This window comes from Trachurus trachurus (assembly GCF_905171665.1).
Source record: "Trachurus trachurus genome assembly, chromosome: 7".
Lineage (NCBI taxonomy): Eukaryota > Metazoa > Chordata > Actinopteri > Carangiformes > Carangidae > Trachurus > Trachurus trachurus.
The window spans coordinates 16,851,642-16,870,485 of NC_139901.1; the positions used below are offsets into that span (position 1 = coordinate 16,851,642).

The window sequence follows — 18,844 nt, forward strand, 5'->3', positions numbered from 1 at the left end:
CATAAATATGATGAAAAAATGAGAAGTCAATACCAAACAGTAACCTGAGGCTGAAAATGAAGCCAACACAGAGGTACAAAAAAACTGTGCTTCTTTGAAGAGCTGCTTGAGTCAGACTCCAACAGTGAGTCAGTCCCCATAGACTCCTGTGTTATAATGACCAACTTTGCAGCAGGAATAAACATGTTTACATGCTGATACAAAAAGACTTTTGGTCTCTACAGCTAATTTCCTCCTTCGTGACAACTGTGCGGGGGGGGGGGGTTATACAGTATAATTCCCTCGTTTCAATTTTAAGGGTTAAAGTTCTTCATGATTGAGGGCATGTTGCTTTCAGTGAAAAGAGGGTGAGTGGATCAAGCTGGCATGAACCAAAGTCTTGGCTCCGCACATCTGTTTGCTTTCACTGTCACTTGCGACATCAGAACAAGCCACTTAAAACACTTGAAACCCCTCTTCAGAAGACTATGGGGGACTTCATGTAGGCTATATACATACATACTGTACACATACATACAAGTTTTAGTCTATTGTCAATACATGTACAAGTTGGAGTGAGGAAGCAATTAGCTTAAAGGTGTACAGAAAAGAAAACTGAATTTGAGCCCACTCTGGATCCTAAAATTAATGTGATAACTCATCTTTCAGACGATGTAGGCCAAACTTTGTGCAAAATTCTATTTTTGAGTAAATCCGGGATGAAAGTGTGTATTTTTTTTCCCACATTGGATAATGCAGGCGCACGGATTATACGTCAGCCTGCACACGATTCATCAGCCACTGATATTGGATCCGTCATCCGTCATTCAAACGTCTGAGACACGCACACACACACCGAGCTCGGGCTCGCCCCAGGCTTTGAATATCCCGCCCGCTCGATAACGACCAATCAAATTCGTTTTCCTCACTCTGGTAAACTCGTGTTGCAGCTCGTGACAACTCGGCGCGACAAACGGCCATTTCTGTACACCTTTAAGTTAAAAGTTACTAAGAACAGGAAGATACACTAGTTGAAGCATATACATCCCCTAAAACCAAGTTCATATTTTGGTTTTTGTACAGACTATAAAAAATTGGATATTACAAATTCATTAATAGGCTTAAAGCAGAAGTAAGCGATCCGGTCGTTTTGGCTAATGCTGCGTTCCAGGCAGGCTTTTGAAACCGTAAGTTACAAATTCAAGTCATGACTTACAACTTTGTAGCGTTCCCGGCAACCCGTAACTCGTGTTTTTCCGACCTGTTGCCTGTGAAAGTATAACTATAACGGCCACTCGTGTTTTTCCGACCCGTGAACTCGTACCAGATCGAACTGGTACGACTTCACAGGTCGGAAAAACACGGGTTACGGGCTGCCTTGAACGCACCATAACTTCTTGTCAGCCGATGGAGTTAGCAGCCCCCGCCCTCGTCATGGATCTATTGGTCCTCGTCCCTACGTCACCACATTCACGCGCATCCCTTGGCTGCACACACAGCCCTTCATGCCGTTATCTCTCCTCATTGGATAAAACTTGTAGGATACAAGAAAAGTTTTCTCCTCGGCTCAGAGCAGAGCAGAGTGACTGACAGACCCGTGTTTCGGACCAAACACTCTACGTAAGTGATTGCTGTCGGAAGATATAACTATTTAAGACTTATATTAACACAAAAATACCGCTTACTTCTGCTTTAAGAGATGCTGGTAGACTTTTTTTTTTTTTTTTTTTTAATTTTTGGGAGAAATAGAAAGGCTGTTTCCCCCTGTTTCCTGTCTTAATGTTACTTACCTTCTGACTCATGGATTTAATGTACAGACATTAGCAGTGTTGATTTTATGATTTTCTCAAAACTTCCTCCAACATCTGCACTGCGTTCATCCTCAAAATGACTTTGAAATAAAACTAAATTTACCTTAAAACCCCCAATTACTTAATTCTTGCAAACTGTGTAATCCACAGATATTGCTATGAAAACACCTGCCCTCACAACTCATGTAAAATGATTAATTATAACCCCAAATTATGACACATTTGAGTTTACAAAGGATCTTCAGATATTTTTGTTTTAACTTCAGATCATAGACAATACATAGCAAAGCTATTAAAAAAACATTACAAGACAAGGACACAATCAGCTGATAATTCCAAAAATAAATGAAAACCCTTATTGAGGCTTTAAATGAGACACAAGGTTTCCTGCCAGGTTCCTCAGCACTTTACAGCTATTTGCAGCCATCGCTTTTTAGAGAAAAACACTCGTTATCACTCAGCAGTGATCACAGCAGCAGAATCTGTTAGCAGCCCTTTTCACAACACACAACACAACAGAAGAGACATGACATTTAGTGATGTGCAGTTGCTCATTTGGAAGACGAATCAAAGAGCAACTCTTGTCTGTTTTAACAGCAGTCAAGGTGTGAGTATGTCGCTGTGAGGGGATCTATTATCAGCTAAAACTGCACCTATATTTTTGCGTATGCTGTATTGTCTATATTCTATTATGTTATTGTCACTATGATCTGCCTGCAGAAACATTTCCATCTCATGCTGGAATCAAGGTTGGAGTCTCTTTCAGCAGTCTTGATGATGCTGACAGTCGGCACCAAATCACACCTCATGAAATAGCCCCATAAATTAAATTACTCACAGACAGCTTGGTTCTTCTGCAACTGCACAGTATTCTCTGATTATTTTGTAATGACATCAATATTTACACAGTGATCACATCATTATATGAGCTGTAAACCCAAGGGTAACAACCAATCAACCGACACAACAGCACACAGTGTACAAACAGCTGTTGGTGATGTTTCTCTTTTGCACAAAACATTATAGAAGCTACAGAGTGTGCAGAATTAAGATAGGGTTATTCTTCTCGTACCTGTTACAGAGCTGGTGTGATCACTCCCAGGGACCCAAGACAGGGTGAGATTCCTTGGATTCACTGGAAATTCAGAAATCCCTAAATTCATTGGAGCATCAGGAACATCTGCAACACAAAATGCAAACAGCAACATGAGATTAACATGTAATCAATACTTAATGAATCAACTAATTTAATTTACATAACACACAAATGATCTTACCCAGCACCGTGAGTAGTGCAGTGGCATTGTCTTCATCAAGACTGGTCCTGGCAATGCATGCGTATATTCCTTGATCACTCAGGTTCACATTCATGATCTGCAGCATGCCATCGTCCACAAAGAACTTCTGAGTGCTTGCATGAGGATACAGACATGATGACAATGGTTATTATAATGGACAAATGTGTCATTTAGAAAGCTTAAATTCACAACAAGGTTGCATAATACTCTGAATAAAGATAGAAAACCATGGTTTATGGCCAATGATGTTTTCAATTAAGTGCAGATCAGACTAAATTATGAGATTTACATAAAAATCTGTTCCTTCGGTCATTGTTCCAAACATCTGACCTTCTTGGCCTGTCTGCACCCGATAAGATAAGAAACTACATAATTGTTTGGGATATTTCATGAGTTTTTTTTTCTTGTCTAGCATTAGCATGCAGGCGAAGACACTGATCAAAGCCACAGAGAAGACAAACATACCTGAAAACTAATGGAAGCACTAATCAAACACTGTCACCTACCTGGAATTTTCCTCAAAGGAAAGTGGGATTTCCTCCCCATCCTTTGTCCATACCACCTCAAAGGTGCTCCGCAGGCTTTTATCATGCTCTGCCTGGCACAGTAGCTGGGCTGTGGTCCCACTGATGATCTGCACATCCTGGGGTGGGTGCACTATTTTTGTAGGGTCTAAAGATAACACAAAGCCAAGGACAAATTTAACAGACAGGATTATGATGTTTGTTTTGTTAGGCTGGAGCCAAACAAATAATCATGGATGATTCCTGCATTCTTCTAAAATGATGCAAATAATGGTTCCAAATAATTTTCTTGATAAATGATTAGTGAAATGAGTGCTCAAAGTGTAAAATCTCTTGATATTGATATATGTATTTCTTGGTAACTGGTACAAATAATGAAAAAAACATGTTTGTAGTTATGTTCCATCATATTCTTATATATACTGCATCTTATTACATGAATAAAACAGGAATTTCAACTCGGTTTGGAAAATATTGATTGACTTTTCAGCACAACCATGTTCCAAGGAACCAAACACCTAGTTTTAACCACTTGATCAATCACAGTGGAGAGTGTTGGGAAAATAAAAGCTTTCTACATTGTGTATCTTAGACCTGCCGGTTAATGGTAAAACCACAATCTTTGTTGTCTGATTTTGCATGGCAAGCTTAAGTCTTCTATTGAACAGATGATCTGCAAAAACTTTTGTCTTTGTCTCAGACAACTGGGGCAGGTATGGTTATAACACATCTACAGTTAATGAGTTTCCTTTTAAAGGGTCAGTTCACCTGCTTAGCTACACAGCTTGAAATATTTAAAACCGTTCATCATTTGGGTGAACTGGCCATTTAATGAACGAACACATGCAGGGACTAGAACTGCACTTGCTCAAAAAAGCAATAATCATTCTGCTGAGATACCTTTCACATCCAGCACAGCAGTGACAGCTGCCGCCCCCTCTGTGTTAAAGGCAGAACACACATATTTCCCACTGTCATCTTTTTCTGCACTGATGATTTGCAACGATCCATTCTGGAGAGAAATAAAACGCTCCCCCTCCATAGCTTCTCGTGTGTCATCTCTGGCCCTAGAGGAGAAAAGTTTCCACACCTTTGAGTTAAGTTATCTGTGCCTATTTCATTTTGAGTGTCATTTTTGGCTGTTTCTTTGTTGCACAGTGAGTCATTTTCAGTATGTCGTATATAATTCAATGTATAATATATTTTCTCCCTTAAAAAATGAGTGAGCAACTGAGTCAAATTCTGACAAAAACAACTGCAATGCAAACCTTCTCAGGCAGGTTTGAGTTGAAGCATAATCTCAGTTGAAGCAAAATAATGTCAGGCGTGTTGATTAGATTCAAGTGGAGTATTGCCTAATAGAATCAGAGGAGCCATCCTCAGATTTTGAGGGGTTTTGTTGGGTCAAACGTGTTTTGTCACGGACTGTCTGAGATCCTGTTTCTCCTTTGTGGAACTGTAGCAGAGACACAGTGGTAGTTAACAGGATTTAATTAGACCAGTTTCAAGGAGCGGAAGAGGATTATCTCATTAAACAGACATAAGTGTCAAGATCAGACTATTTCGTGCAGACACCTGCAGCAGCGTGGAACTCACAGCATGACTCACTGCAGTGATATTCTGTGCTCTGGCTCTTTCTTTAAGATACAGCACAGACACTTGCAAACTGCACAAAGCCTGCACTGCACATACTGATGCATTCATGCACTATGATCCATAGTAGAAAAAGAACAGATAAAACTGAATAAAGCTGTCTAGAGGGTGTCTATATTCTTTTTCTCGGCACTCCTGACTGAGAGATGTCACCAAGACTGATTGCTAATTTACCCGTTAATCACTTACCAAAAGATCTTAGACGCTGGAGAGCTAAAAACAGTGCAGTTCAGGATGATGTCCCCTCCTAGTATTACAGCGTACTCATGGTAGTCCCTTGTCAATATCTGAGGAGCCGTATCTAAAGTTAAATGGAAAGAGGAGAGATAACATCTGTTCAAATGTCAAGTTATTACCCATGAGACTTTCTTTTCACAAAAAATAGAGGCAGGCGATCGGATGACTGGAAATATAGATATAATTCATATGCAGGATCGAGAATCTCAGAGAATCAAAATGCTGAAGTAAGAAGATCTCATTCAGACCAACTCAGTCAGTGTCTTCAAGAGAATTGTATACCTCTACAAAAACACAGTTTAATATTACTGTTTCAGCAGTTAGTGGAGTTTTATTGAGTGATAATTGTTTGGCAGCAGCTTTGATAATCATCATCATTCCAATAATTGTTGAGCAAAATTGTCTTCAAGGAAGTCTTGTATCTTTGTTTTGCGGCTATGATCCGATCATTCGACTAAACAAACTATCGTATGGAGGTATGTCAACTAGAGCGTGTGTGTGTGTGTGTGTGTGTGTGTGTGTGTGTGTGTGTGTGTGTGTGTGTGTGTGTGTGTGTGCTGAGAGAAAAAAACTCCTTGTTCGTCCTAACAATCATGTACAGTAACAGAAGATCTGTCTCAACTGTAATCAGTCAATAAGGAGCTGCAATGTGAGCACAAAATTAATGATTGAAAATCGCTTGCTGCGCCCGACATAAATCCTTCAAGCCATTACTTAAAGACTGTGGCTGCTCAGGGACTGTCTGATAATAGATGTTTAGGCCAATGCTTCCTGAATAATAATAGAACTGGGATCAGATTAACCAGAGATTGTAAAGAGAATGAGCCAACTCAAAGTCAGAAGGAACGGTGAAATGATGTTGAGCCCACACAAACTACACAACCTATCCCAGTGTAACAAAGTAACAGCTGTGTTCACTCGCCAGTAACTATGAGACAAAAGTACTCACTCATGATCATGATGTTAACATTGGCAAGAATACTGCCATGACTGTTGGAGGCTTCACACTGGTAGACTGAACTGTCCTCTGGCCTGGCATTATGAAGCACCACAGTGTCATCAAGCACTCGTCTGTTGCTCCCTGGATTATCTGAAAACAAGATAAAACACAACACCACAAACATTCCTTAAGCACAGCCTGCGTTTGCTGAGGGTAGATTCTCACCTGCTCAAATGTGTTTGTGTGCCAAGTGGAAAATTTGGAGATAACAATCTTAACTCTGAACAAATTAACTGATATTTAACATAACAGTTTGTTAGAACCAGTGGAGTCCATTGTTTGATTAAATGGGTAACACTTTACTTGAAGGTCTCATCATAAGAGTGACATGACTGTCATAAGAGGGAAATAAGAGTGACATGTCACAGTCATGAACATGTCATAAACATTATGCCAATGTCATAACATTGTTATTAAGTGTCATTCAGTTAACCCTAATCCTAACCCTACAAACCCGGGTGTTATGACATTGACATAATGTTTATGACATGTTCATGACTGTGACATGTCACTCTTTTGACAGTGTCATGTCACTCTTATGATGAGACCTTCAAGTAAAGTGGTATGGTACCAGTATATACTCCAATTCAGTGCATATTGTAATTTAAATTCTGAAAAAATCCACACGAGAGGCTCCTGTCAGGCCTGTCTCATGAGTCTCGAAGAACACTAAGCAGAACAGCTGCTTGTTGACTTGAAGTTTGGTTGCGCTGTTCAACGCACTGTTCCCCTGCCCAGTGGCAAAAGATGTATAAAACCACAGAGCGAATTATTACCACTCACCTTGGAGAAATTCTCCATTCCTCCTCCATGTTATGTCTGGCGGCGGTTTTCCACTGACCGAGCACTTGATGTGAACATCAGACCCAATCACAGTCAGCTGGCTCTGAGGAGGCTCTGTCAACCACTTTGGTGGCTCTGGGAGACGTTAAGGAGAACTGTGTTGGTCTGAGTCAAAACAACTGTCATCGCTGTGCCAACAGCCGCTGAAGCAAAAACAAATGCACCCACGCATATCTACATAATTAGTCCCTGATGTTGACCTACCTTCCACTATTACATCAAAGTAGTGGACAGCGTGTCCAGCAGAGTTGCTCGCTTTGCACATGTATTTCCCCTCATCCGTCTCATCTACAGAAGTGATGGTCAACAGCTTTCCAAAGTTGCTCAATTTTGTCCGTGACGGCAGCTTGACTCCCATTTTTATCCACTGTACTGTAGGGGTGGGGCTGCAGAATGAAACCATGACACGTAATGAGCTATAATTAAATATAAAAATGAAAATGGTTTATATTATCATAAAATGGTTGAGCATATATACATACAATCCCTCTGGTATACACTCGAGCTGAAGGTCCTGTCCCTTCAACAACACTTTCTCTGATTGAACACCAGAGGGCAGCAGCAGGCCAGGCATTCTCACTGGGGGGGCTTCAGCAGCTTTGACCAAAGAGAGCAGTCACTCATGTACATCTTGAATCAGTGGTCATTAAAACTAAAATATATAATTTATAGTCAGTCTATTTTCTGCAAGATGCAAAATAACTTTGTTGCCTGCTCACATGAGATGAGGATTGTTTTACTCTAAAAGCATTTGACATGAATATCACTCACTGGTATCGCCGCTGTCAGCAGATCCATTGTCAGGTTTCACTGTAAAAAGACAAACAAAAGGCTGTGGGAATAATTCTGGGAATGACGCTGATGCATCCCCAACATTTCTTGCTCAATCCAACATCAGTTTCTCAGAACACTGACATGCCATGGCATGCCCTGCTTCTTGGTATGCAGTACGGGAATATCCGAAATATATTCCAAAAAAAAAAAAGAGTACATGGGAGAACAAAAGCTAAAATAAGATAACTTGCTTTCCCAGGGATCTGTCTGCTGATGCCATGCCAAAAAAAATGTGTTATAGCTGTTACAGTTATATTGTGGGTTAAGCCATTCAGGTTACTTTTCAGACTTACAACTCTTGACTACAACAGCCATGGCAGTTTTCTGGACGATGGTGCGTATTCTGGAGAAGGCAGCAAAGCAACAGTAATCCTGGCGACTGTCACTGTGTAAGGCATTGGAGAAGTACAGGTTGCCATCAGTGCCCATGTAAACTCTCGCATCCTGCTCAATGTGCTCTAGACCTGGAAAAGAAAATGTTTGTATTAATGTTATGATATCGGTGTCAACAATGCCTGTATCTAACCAATCTAATCAACCAGACCTTAGGCATCTTTGAGAGCCTTAGAAAAGCACTATACAAATCTTATGTATAGTTGTTATTATTATTATTAACCAATGTTTTCAGCTGTGGTCATAAAGATGACATGAACTGGACTTGGACTCACATCAATTTTCAAATATATTCACTGCATGCACCAGAGGGACCAAATGTAAAGGTGGAAATTACTTCAACAACACCATCATGAAACTCGTGTGAAAAGAAGCTGCAGCAAACCAGAGCCTCATATTCACTCAACATTAATGGAAATGCCCTAAAGACTTTTCTTGTATAGCATCAGGGAACTCATAAGTGCACCGTGACAGGATGTTTGGTTTAGATAGAGCTATTATCTAAAGTAACGGGTCAGTGATGCTCTGTGTCACTCCTTGGTCAGCCCCCTCACAGTATTTAACAGTTCCATTTAAAATATAGCCTGAAGACATTGGTTGTTTCAATGTCAAGCTAACTAAAAAACATATTTGGTTCTGATTTATGTCACTTGGCACTCAAGGGAAAGATGGGCTCCTAATGTAATAATATAATATGGACATGGACTGATTGCAGAGACCTTGATGTTCTGCTGTGAGTGAATCATCACAGTTGTAAACTAACACTGAAAACAAAAACGTTGAAAGCAAACACAGCACGGGTGTTTTCACTCATTCTGCCCCACGCCTGTGGGCAGCTTCTTAAGCTTTTCTTTCTCATATCAGCTAGTTTTGTTGGAGGCGGACGAGAACCTCCCAAGGGGCTGGGCAGAAAACTCAACCCCTACTTATAAAGCACTTTAGAAAGAAGTGAGGTGACCTTTTACACAGTAAATCATTTCCTTTGGCAGTAGTGGGGGGAAAAAGGGAATCTGCTGTGAGGTAAAATTGTGTGCATCTTTCCTTTTTAGTTATGATTATTGTAGTGATTTTCACTGGAGCCCAATGGATGGTGACAGCAACACTGTGTTTCCTCTATATTCACTTAGCAGTGGTGCACCGTTGCTGCAAGATTATGAGCTCAAGTTTCACATGATCATTAATATCAACACCAACTAATGATTTTCTCTCCCACACTATACAAGCATGACAACACCTAACATTATCTTGAAATTATTTTGAGTCTTTGGCTAGTGCATCAAATCCATCAAGACCCTCTCCCATTCCCCATTCTTCAAAAGGCATTGACAGAAAACATGACATTAGAGTAGTCAAGCCTCTTTAAGCAGCAGGTCACGTGGTGAATATGGGTTACAGCAATCTATCAATATGGCAATAAATGTACAGTCTGGGCTGCCAGTTAACAAAGCTGCAGCTTGACTTACCAGGAGCTAATGTGTTAATTTTATTCTTTATTTATTTTATTATTATTATTTTTGGTTCATAAATTATTTATCTCAGTGCAGAAGCCACTGTTATCTATCAATTTTCAATAAAAGGTGTGAATATTTTTCTGTGTTGTGGCATTTCATTTTTTGATTTTAATTTTTGCAGATAAATGTCAAAAGACTGATATGAATAATTAATGAGTCAGTCTAAGTCATTTAATTTGAAGCTATTCTGAGTCTTCTCACATGGACACAGTCACAACAGCACTGCTACTGAAAAGAAATTCTAGTGGCAACACTGTAACATGCCTGTAACTTTCTGTTCACATCTACACACCATCTTAGACCTCTGCAGATATCTCCGTGACAAGGATGTTATTTCCTGCCAGCTTCTCACTCTTTAACAGTGAAGGCATCAGTATCCTCCACACAAAATACTTGTTGGATCGTCTAATCATCTCACAGCATCTGAAACGCTCTTTTCTGCATTCAACAAGCAATATGTGCAAGTGAAAGAGGTCAGGAGCTGAATTTTGATCTCAGATTATCTGTGCAAAACCATGAATGTCTCATCATATCCACAACCAACAGGCAGATCGTTGCTTCTTGGCTTACCAAGAGACATCCAGTATATCTGACGTGGAGCTACGCCTGATGGAGGGTTACATTCCAGAATGACTGGCTCTCCCTCCTTCACAACAATGGGATCAATGTCCTCCTTTGGAAATTTGGGGATACCTAATAAAAAGACAGACATTAGACAAAATGCCTCTTAAAAGAATTTGTCAGAAACACAAGGTTTCATGTAGAGGATACTTACTGGGAACTATGAGTTCAATCTCCTCTGTTATGGCAACTCCCATCTTGTTGGAGGCGTAACATCTGTATTTACCCTGGAACCGAATAAGGTACTTATTAGGAAGCACAAAAGTGCCACCTGTGTGGGTTGTTTTGCTTGTTGGGATGAAGGGAGGGACAAAGTCTTTGCCGTCTTTTTTCCATCTGTATCTGTTGAAGAAAAACACACAGTAGATTTCCTCAAATGAATGTTTGATCAGTGAACAATGTTAATTTTTTTTGCAACAGATGAAAGGAGCCGATGTTTGATCAGCAATGGTGTGTTATATTTATTTTATTTTCTAAATAACAAAGATAATGTTTAATGTTACTTACTCTGGTGGTGGGTTGGCCTTGGCTTCACACCTGACAGTAACAAAGTTGTCAAAGGGAAGGGCAATAATGGGCCCTGATGTGTAATTTATTATGGTTGGAGGCTGCTCAACTGTGAAGAAACACACACACAAGATGATCACAGACACAATAAATCTTAACATCAAGTTCTTAACGGTTAAAACACAGAAAAAAAAGAAACTACAGTTTCTAAACTTTTGTTCTTGTTCGTTCCTGCTGCTCTGTTTGAAGAAGAGAAGTCAGCAACTTGGCACATTGTGTGCCAACAATGCTGCATAATCTGGACAAATAAGGTGCTTAGATAGACAGTGAACTAAAATAGCACACCAGGGTGTGATTGCAAAACATTCTTAGCTCTCAACAAAGAAATATCTGCAGCAACAATTTACTCTAGGTTGTTATTTTTTAGTTATCATTTGAAGGCTTACATTTATGAGGATGGTTTTTGACAATTTCAGGGCAAAGAGAGAGGGAAATAGTTTCTAACCTGCTCCATGTCAATCAAAACTAATAAATCAGCTCCTCATAGTTATTGGGGAAGTACTGATTAAGTATGATGACACATCATGACACTCATACCTTCCAGAGGAATCTCGAGGCCTGCTGCCCTGAGGGTCAAGGCCAAAAGCAGAGCGAGCTGCAGGCTCCCTGCCAACCTCATTACTCTCCACTGGTTACTGGAGACAGTACAAAACGTGTTGATCAGCTGGCGTCACGTAAGGCACAGAGGACCTGGAAGAGACAGAATGAGATCGGGAAACAGGTTTAATAACTCAACTTAGAAAAAACAAAAAACCATTGGCTGTTCAGTTTCTACAAGTGGTCAGATAAGAGCCTTACAAGCATCTCCTCTAATCAGAGAAATGCAGTGCTGAAAGAACAGCCCAGAGGGCTAGTTGCTTTGCTCTAAATGGGCTGCAAAAGTTCACATGAAAATTTGCAATGCTCAAAACCTTTCACTTATTTCAACATGGTTGAGTGCCAAATGATATGAATGTAAACCAGTAAGCAGATACATAATCTACTTATAGGATCAAACATTCGACAAATAGACATGAGATAACAACATACAGTCCAATCAAATCAGTACTGTATACTTAGATAGTATTGACAATCTTTTCCGTTCTGCTTTGATGATTTCCTTTCAAACATACTCTCTCTGCCTCAGAATATCATATGCTGAATGAATCTGAAGCCTTGCACTTAAAGGCAGAGCTGTCATAGAGGAATAGGACAAAAAGAATTGAAATTAATATTTAAAATTCTTAATCATCCCTTTAATAGAATTAAATTATAGTAGTTAAATTTCAGCCTTTGCATATTAGGGACTACATTATACCCTGTGCCAAGTGTCAGACTGACACAGTTGTCATTTTCCTGTCCAGCACCCATTGGTTAAATAGGATATCAATATGCACTCTGTGAATTCACAGCGTGTTTGTCTATTTGAATGTGTTGTCTTAAGTTGCAGTGTGTTGAGCTTTAGGGGCTACCAGACACTCATTGCATTGCAATCTATCCACATGTTGGCAATAAGAAATTAATCATATATTCAAATTGCTTCTCATTTTTACATACAGTATTATCCATCAACAGTTGTGGCTCATTGTTGTGATGTTGTGAAGCACTTGTGCAGAGATTAGCCTTTGAACTGTGAAGTCTGGGTGGTGGCATCGTATGACGTGCTTACAGTAAACTCAACTGGCACAAAGCATAAGCTTCTGTCTGCTACGATCGCTAGATCCTAGATGGCAGACTATAAATTGGTCTAAGCCCGTCAGTATTTCACGGCTTAGTTCTCACAGTGCTGAGACTGTGGCGGCAGCGCAGGCAATGCCAAATGGGTTCACCCTCTAGCTAATCCTGCTATCAAGAGAATGAAGGCAGCGAGATCCAGCAGTCATACAGTGTGCTGCTTAACAATGACTGAGTGCTACTCAGGGTTCTTCTCAGGACACAAGGCTGCATGTGTTGTGTCTTCTTAGTGAGAAAGGTTAATGTGGTAATTGTTGTAGACTAGATTCAGGATTAAGCTGCTTGACTTAAGAATCAATTAAACAAATTGAGAGATCATAGTATGGTATTGTTTGCAATAAGGACTTTTTGTGAATAGGATTGAATTGTACACAAAGCTGGTTAGATGTTTGTTCCAGTGGAGTAAACATACATTTTCATGCTGTAATAAAGCTGTAAGCCTCGCTGGCTCTCAGTCTGGTGCTATTGTGTAGTATATTTCACGCACACACATGCCTGCACAAACGTACAGTTTTGCAATTGTGGGACCACCAACAGCCCTGACAGATGTAAAAACACAAGTGGCAGTGATGCGATTTAAATCACAAAAAGAACATCAGACCAGCAGAGTCACTGTTAGGTGGGAGGCCCACACTCCTCCTGTGACACTATGAAGTGGGACCTTTTATCCAGATTTGTGTTGATCCTGACAACACAGCAACAGGCAAATGGACGACTTTCATTCACGTGCAGCAAATCCACTGCCTGGTGCACACCCAACAACCCTCGTGGGTTGGGGAAATTACTTAACCGTCTACACACACGGAGAACTGTAAACCTGCCACTTCAACGAGAACAAACAAAGCTGACAGGGTCGGTTCAAAGGGCTAAATATGCGTAAAACAGGGTGGAGTCTTTGTGTAAACAGGTAACAAAGCATTTGTTTTGGGAAGCAAGGGATCTATTACCTGAACACATGGCAGATCATAGCCACAAATCTGCAGGGATTGTGTTTCCTAAGCCAATGGTTGGCCCGGGCACGAAGAGTGTGTCTACTACACGACTAATCCTTGACAGCACACATGTAGTGTATACAATCACCCCCTCCCTTTCTTTAAACTCAAACTCAGCACAACCCCCCTCAGACCAGCCAGACTGTGCCAAGTAAATAATGCTAATAATGTTAAATAATGCAGACATAATCTGTGAACTCTACTCAATATGCATACAGTAAGTAGGAAGGAACCACGTCCCAGGGAGTAACAACATCAAACTTTTTGTGTCAAAGTGACCAATACTTACTCTTTTTTGAGTCATTCTACATCTTAAATCCACCTCTAGCAGAGGCCCAGGGCAGCTCCACTACAAATCCATAGAAAGAAGTACAGGACAGAACCATCAAGGGGTCATTCCAACAACTCTCTCTGAACCAACATCTCTGACATATCCTTCCTCTGCCACCTCACGTTTCTCCCCTCATGGCGCACAGACACGCCTCCCTGCCCGCCCCTCCACTCAAGCGGCTAAAGGAGCGACAGGAGACTCACTGAAGTGACATATGTCGCCAAAGCCTCTCACTTGGCAAAGAGGCTCCCTAAGCCTGTGACAATGAGTGGGACAAAGCCTGCACTGCGGGGCAACTCAGTGAGCATTAAAGAATGGGCGGAGAGGAAGTACAGGCATGCCTCTCCCTCTCTTACTCACTCGCTCTCTTCTCCATTTTTCCTTGATCCCTCCATCCTGCCTTCCACAAACTATACACGCCCATTTACACCCGACTCCATCTCAATGATTTTAATGCAATGTGTCTTAGCTCCATTGAAAAGGGAAGGGAGTCATCTCATCTGAGAGGAGCAGAGCTTTTGTTGATGTGTGCTTTCATTTCCATGAAGTGCTGCAGGGTATTGATAAATGGAGGTTTGGGAGAACATCCCTCACATTGAAATGATTTTGTTGATAGAAGGCTATGATACATGATTTGGATTTTCCCTTTTGATTTTTGATAGTGTTGTCCAATTTCTTTTCAGATCTGCATTGTATTGGGAATGAAGGAGATTCTATCTACAGTATTATTTGCTAAGCCTAATGGAGACATAATGACCGCACCAACAGAGTAAGCAATGCTCACAGTGCCCTGCAGGGTCATCCAGTGAGCAGGAAAATGAGTTGGCATTCAAAGCTCAGTGTATCAGAGCCTGAAATTAACCAATGCAGGCTTCTTGTTAGTATTACAGTACTACACTAAGACAATTTGTTCTGTGAGATCTGTAAAATGAAGAATGAATGTGAAAATATAAAAATAGCTTCAATTAGAAGTTCTGGAGTGAAAACAATCTTAAATTCACTGTGTCTTTCAATAACTGTATAATGTATTTGTATTTACTCATTTACATATTTGCAAAACAACGTTGTAACATTTAAATCAGTGGCTCATTCAGACTTGTCTGTAATTGAGCGGCTAAAGTGAGCACCAAATGGCTGGACATAATTACACAGCCCATTTAAGACTGTTGTCTTCAAATGGATCTTTTCCGTGTTTAAGAGAGTAGGGTTTCAGTAAACAGAGAAATAAACCTTCGAGGTGAAGCCTAACAGACTTGCACATTCACTCAGAGCTTGACATGCCATGTGGACACGGGACAATGTGCTCAAAAGATTAATGCACATCAGAAAACAACTGCTGTAACATGACCAAACATGCATTTTCAGGCCCAGGTTTACACACACACAGTCACTTGGATGTCTGTTGTGAGAACTGGGACAAGCACAGGTGAAGCCAGACTGAAAATATAACATACCGTAACAATCACTATTACATTAGGATAACATATTTTCCTGGCATGACAGATCAAACTCCTCTGCCTATGGGTGTGAATTAAAAAGTACTACTTCAATTTGTTCAAGTTTTGTAGATATTGTTTATCTTATCTGATCATGTTGTACTGAAACAAATCCCAAAACTTACACTAGCCTACTCAATATGAGCAGGAGACTGATATACTAACATGGTCAGACTAAGTTGAAACCTTTTTTTTTTTTTTTTTTTACCTGTTTGATCATGCTAACCAATAAATCATGTAGTAAAATAAACACATAAAAATATGCACTCGAACTGTCATCGTGACTCACAGCTTACTAGTTACACCTACTTACTCACGCAGTTAAATAAACAAAAATGCAACGGAAGAGAGAGCACAGGATTTTCAGGGTCTCTGCTCATGACCAGTCTCATTGTACTTGTTCAATTAACAATCCCTATTTTGCGTCTCCTCTCCACTCCCATCTCAATCGCCCGTGGTGCCCTGCAGCACTTCCTCCTCAACAGTCGTTCCTTCTGGTGCTTTCTTATAATCATAGGTCATTGAACTCAGCTCCTAAATACACTTTAAATCACAAGTCGTTGTCCAAACAAACAAAGTCTTCATTACTGCAGCTGGGATGACTGACCAAGATGAAACAACCGTAAAATAAAATAAACAAACAAACAAAAACATATGGGCATTGGTATGTTAAGAATATTCAAAGACCAGATGACATGTCACGAAGACACACCTAAGATCATAACTCTACCACAACAACAGCAGAGGTTACAGCCTTTGTTGTTGCTATAACGATCTCACTCGTTGCTTGAAATCACTAACTATGTGAACTATGTGTACACACACTTCATAAAAACATAGAACACATGACTAGCACACAAAAGAACCAAATCATGACAAGCTTTGCTGTCAACATAGACAGTGACAGCAATGATGGAGGTGGGGGCTGACAGAAAAGAAGCCAGACAAACTCCATTCATGAACAAATACTAGAGTAAAAAACGTCTGGCTACTTTGTTCTCGCAAAGTACACAAACCAGTTTAAACTCAACAAGTTAGGCTATTCAAATGTCTAATTCTGTAATATATATATACACACAAATTTGTTTCTAATGCAGACATCACAAATTTCATAATGGTATTAAATTGATCTACAGCTTTTGGGACAAAAGAGGACGACTTGAATACCTTAGGCACAACTATTGTTTTACGCAGTTTTCTTATGCTTGCGTGCAGTTAATGTAAAGAACATATGCGTTAATCTTGTCTAACTGTTGGCATGTGCATGACATAAATCATTACCGCCCTATACAGTAGATGTTGACACATTGGTTTTTGTTTGGTACATACCGTAACTTCATTGTCACCATATTCTACTGAACTGCATGACTGCCCGGCTTCTCAGTAAAACAACAGATGCTATGAAGTTGTGCCAACATCAGGAGAGTTCCTGTAGCCTTATCTGAACCTCAGTGATTTTATCCTTACTATTAAGTGTCAGATACCATAGCCTGCTGATTGTTATCCGTGGTCTGGATAAAACATTCAATTTTTCATTCTTAAGGTCATAAAATAACAACTCCCATTACCTTAAAGGTCTTGTTGTCATTACTCATGTGTGGTGTTATTTGGGTTTTGTCTCTGCTTCAGTCTCCTAAGCCCTTCAGCAAACTTGTAATCATGTAAGTCTGGAATTCACACAAACAGCTTGCTGACACACATCAAACCTGTGCTTCAAGTATTATGTAAAGAGGCCGGAGCTCTAAACTCTTAGTAGTAGTCTACAAGCACAACAGGTTTAAAAACAAAAGCATGTTGCAGCTCATACCTCAAAAAACTTTTTACAGTAGAATGCCAAGTGTATACATGTGGAAAGTAAGAAAGAGATTAGTGTTTGAATGCTTATCTAAATGTGTTTTATCTCAGAAACCACTGCAGTGTTGTGCGGTTTATATGACCTACAGTAAAACTAATCCTTCCTCCTTACATATAAAAGTTTGTGGTAGCGCGCTTCTCATTTAAGTGCAGCCCAGCTCACTCGGTTGGGGTTTAGTGGCTCCTGCTCTGGAACACAGTGCTTTGTGGAATGATGTGTGAAGGGTTGCCTCTCTAAACAGGAGCTTGCCCGGCACGCAAACTGTTGGTATGCTATTATAACTTTAAATTCCTGTTATCAAAACAAAGACCTGAAGGCTGGGTGTTTCGTAAACAAAGTTCCTATCCTCCACCACTCCTTTAGCTTATTTGGAAATATTCCCTTTTCTCTGTCTCAGAGCAAATGCAATTATGATAATAAATCATTACAGAAACCTAATTTCCATACAAAAGAAGTCAAAGTCTGCAGAGTGACACAGGCAAGACAGCAACATGAATCACTACAGAGACATGTGCCTTGTAGGAGTGAAGGGTGACAAAGAGTGGCATTCAGGAGCTTAATCAGTTTGACACAGCTAGCAGCACATAGGGAGACAGTGTGGAGACAAGCAGTCACACTCAACTTCCTCCCTTCAAACTGCGAGGCCTCGAGAAGACCTCTTCACACCTTCCTTCACCCTGGCACATTGTTCACTGCTGTTGCAGAGCAGCAGATAAGCAAGCAGCGCTGCGCTCTGTGCTCTAAACTAAGCTGGTAATGAGTTTACAGGATAATCTTGAAGGCCTAAAGTGGTATTTGGTTGGGTTGGTGAGGTCTTTTTCAAAAACATAAAAATAAAATGATGAAGTATAGTTGGAAACGTTGTGTGTTTTACTGTTTGCTGCTCAAATGTCTCGATATTTGACTCACAAGTCAGTTGCACTGCTGTGTTTTGAAGTGCATGGATATGGTAAAACCGTTCTGTTTATATTTCCATCCTGGATTACATCTTCAGTGTTTTTAAAATCACTGATAACCATCTAGTGGGCTGGTCAGTGTAGAGGATCTATAAATATAACACTGTCATAGTGTGTGTGTACATGTACCTGTTTGCGTGCAGGAACAGCTACAAAAGGACAAGACACTCGCTGTATGAATCCAGTTTCATAAAAGGGATTTCCCCAGGAGTACTGAAATGCATGTATTT

General features: G+C 40.3%; 1 protein-coding gene across 1 annotated transcript in view; it reads right to left on the minus strand.

The window, feature by feature from the left end:
* Window positions 1-14,406, minus strand: part of chl1a (cell adhesion molecule L1-like a) — a 32,652-nt gene extending 18,246 nt beyond the window's left edge. The window contains exons 1-16 of the mRNA XM_083975943.1: window positions 14,266-14,406; window positions 11,809-11,961; window positions 11,212-11,320; window positions 10,859-11,046; window positions 10,654-10,776; window positions 8,473-8,643; window positions 8,117-8,155; window positions 7,828-7,942; window positions 7,550-7,731; window positions 7,286-7,420; window positions 6,452-6,592; window positions 5,455-5,566; window positions 4,513-4,679; window positions 3,595-3,760; window positions 3,068-3,201; window positions 2,863-2,970 (exon numbers count right to left, since the gene is read on the minus strand). Coding sequence (XP_083832069.1) covers window positions 2,863-2,970; window positions 3,068-3,201; window positions 3,595-3,760; window positions 4,513-4,679; window positions 5,455-5,566; window positions 6,452-6,592; window positions 7,286-7,420; window positions 7,550-7,731; window positions 7,828-7,942; window positions 8,117-8,155; window positions 8,473-8,643; window positions 10,654-10,776; window positions 10,859-11,046; window positions 11,212-11,320; window positions 11,809-11,890 — 1,972 coding nt within the window. The 5' untranslated portion in view covers window positions 11,891-11,961; window positions 14,266-14,406. The remainder of the gene's footprint in view (window positions 1-2,862; window positions 2,971-3,067; window positions 3,202-3,594; window positions 3,761-4,512; window positions 4,680-5,454; window positions 5,567-6,451; window positions 6,593-7,285; window positions 7,421-7,549; window positions 7,732-7,827; window positions 7,943-8,116; window positions 8,156-8,472; window positions 8,644-10,653; window positions 10,777-10,858; window positions 11,047-11,211; window positions 11,321-11,808; window positions 11,962-14,265) is intronic.
* Window positions 14,407-18,844: the final 4,438 nt, after the last annotated feature.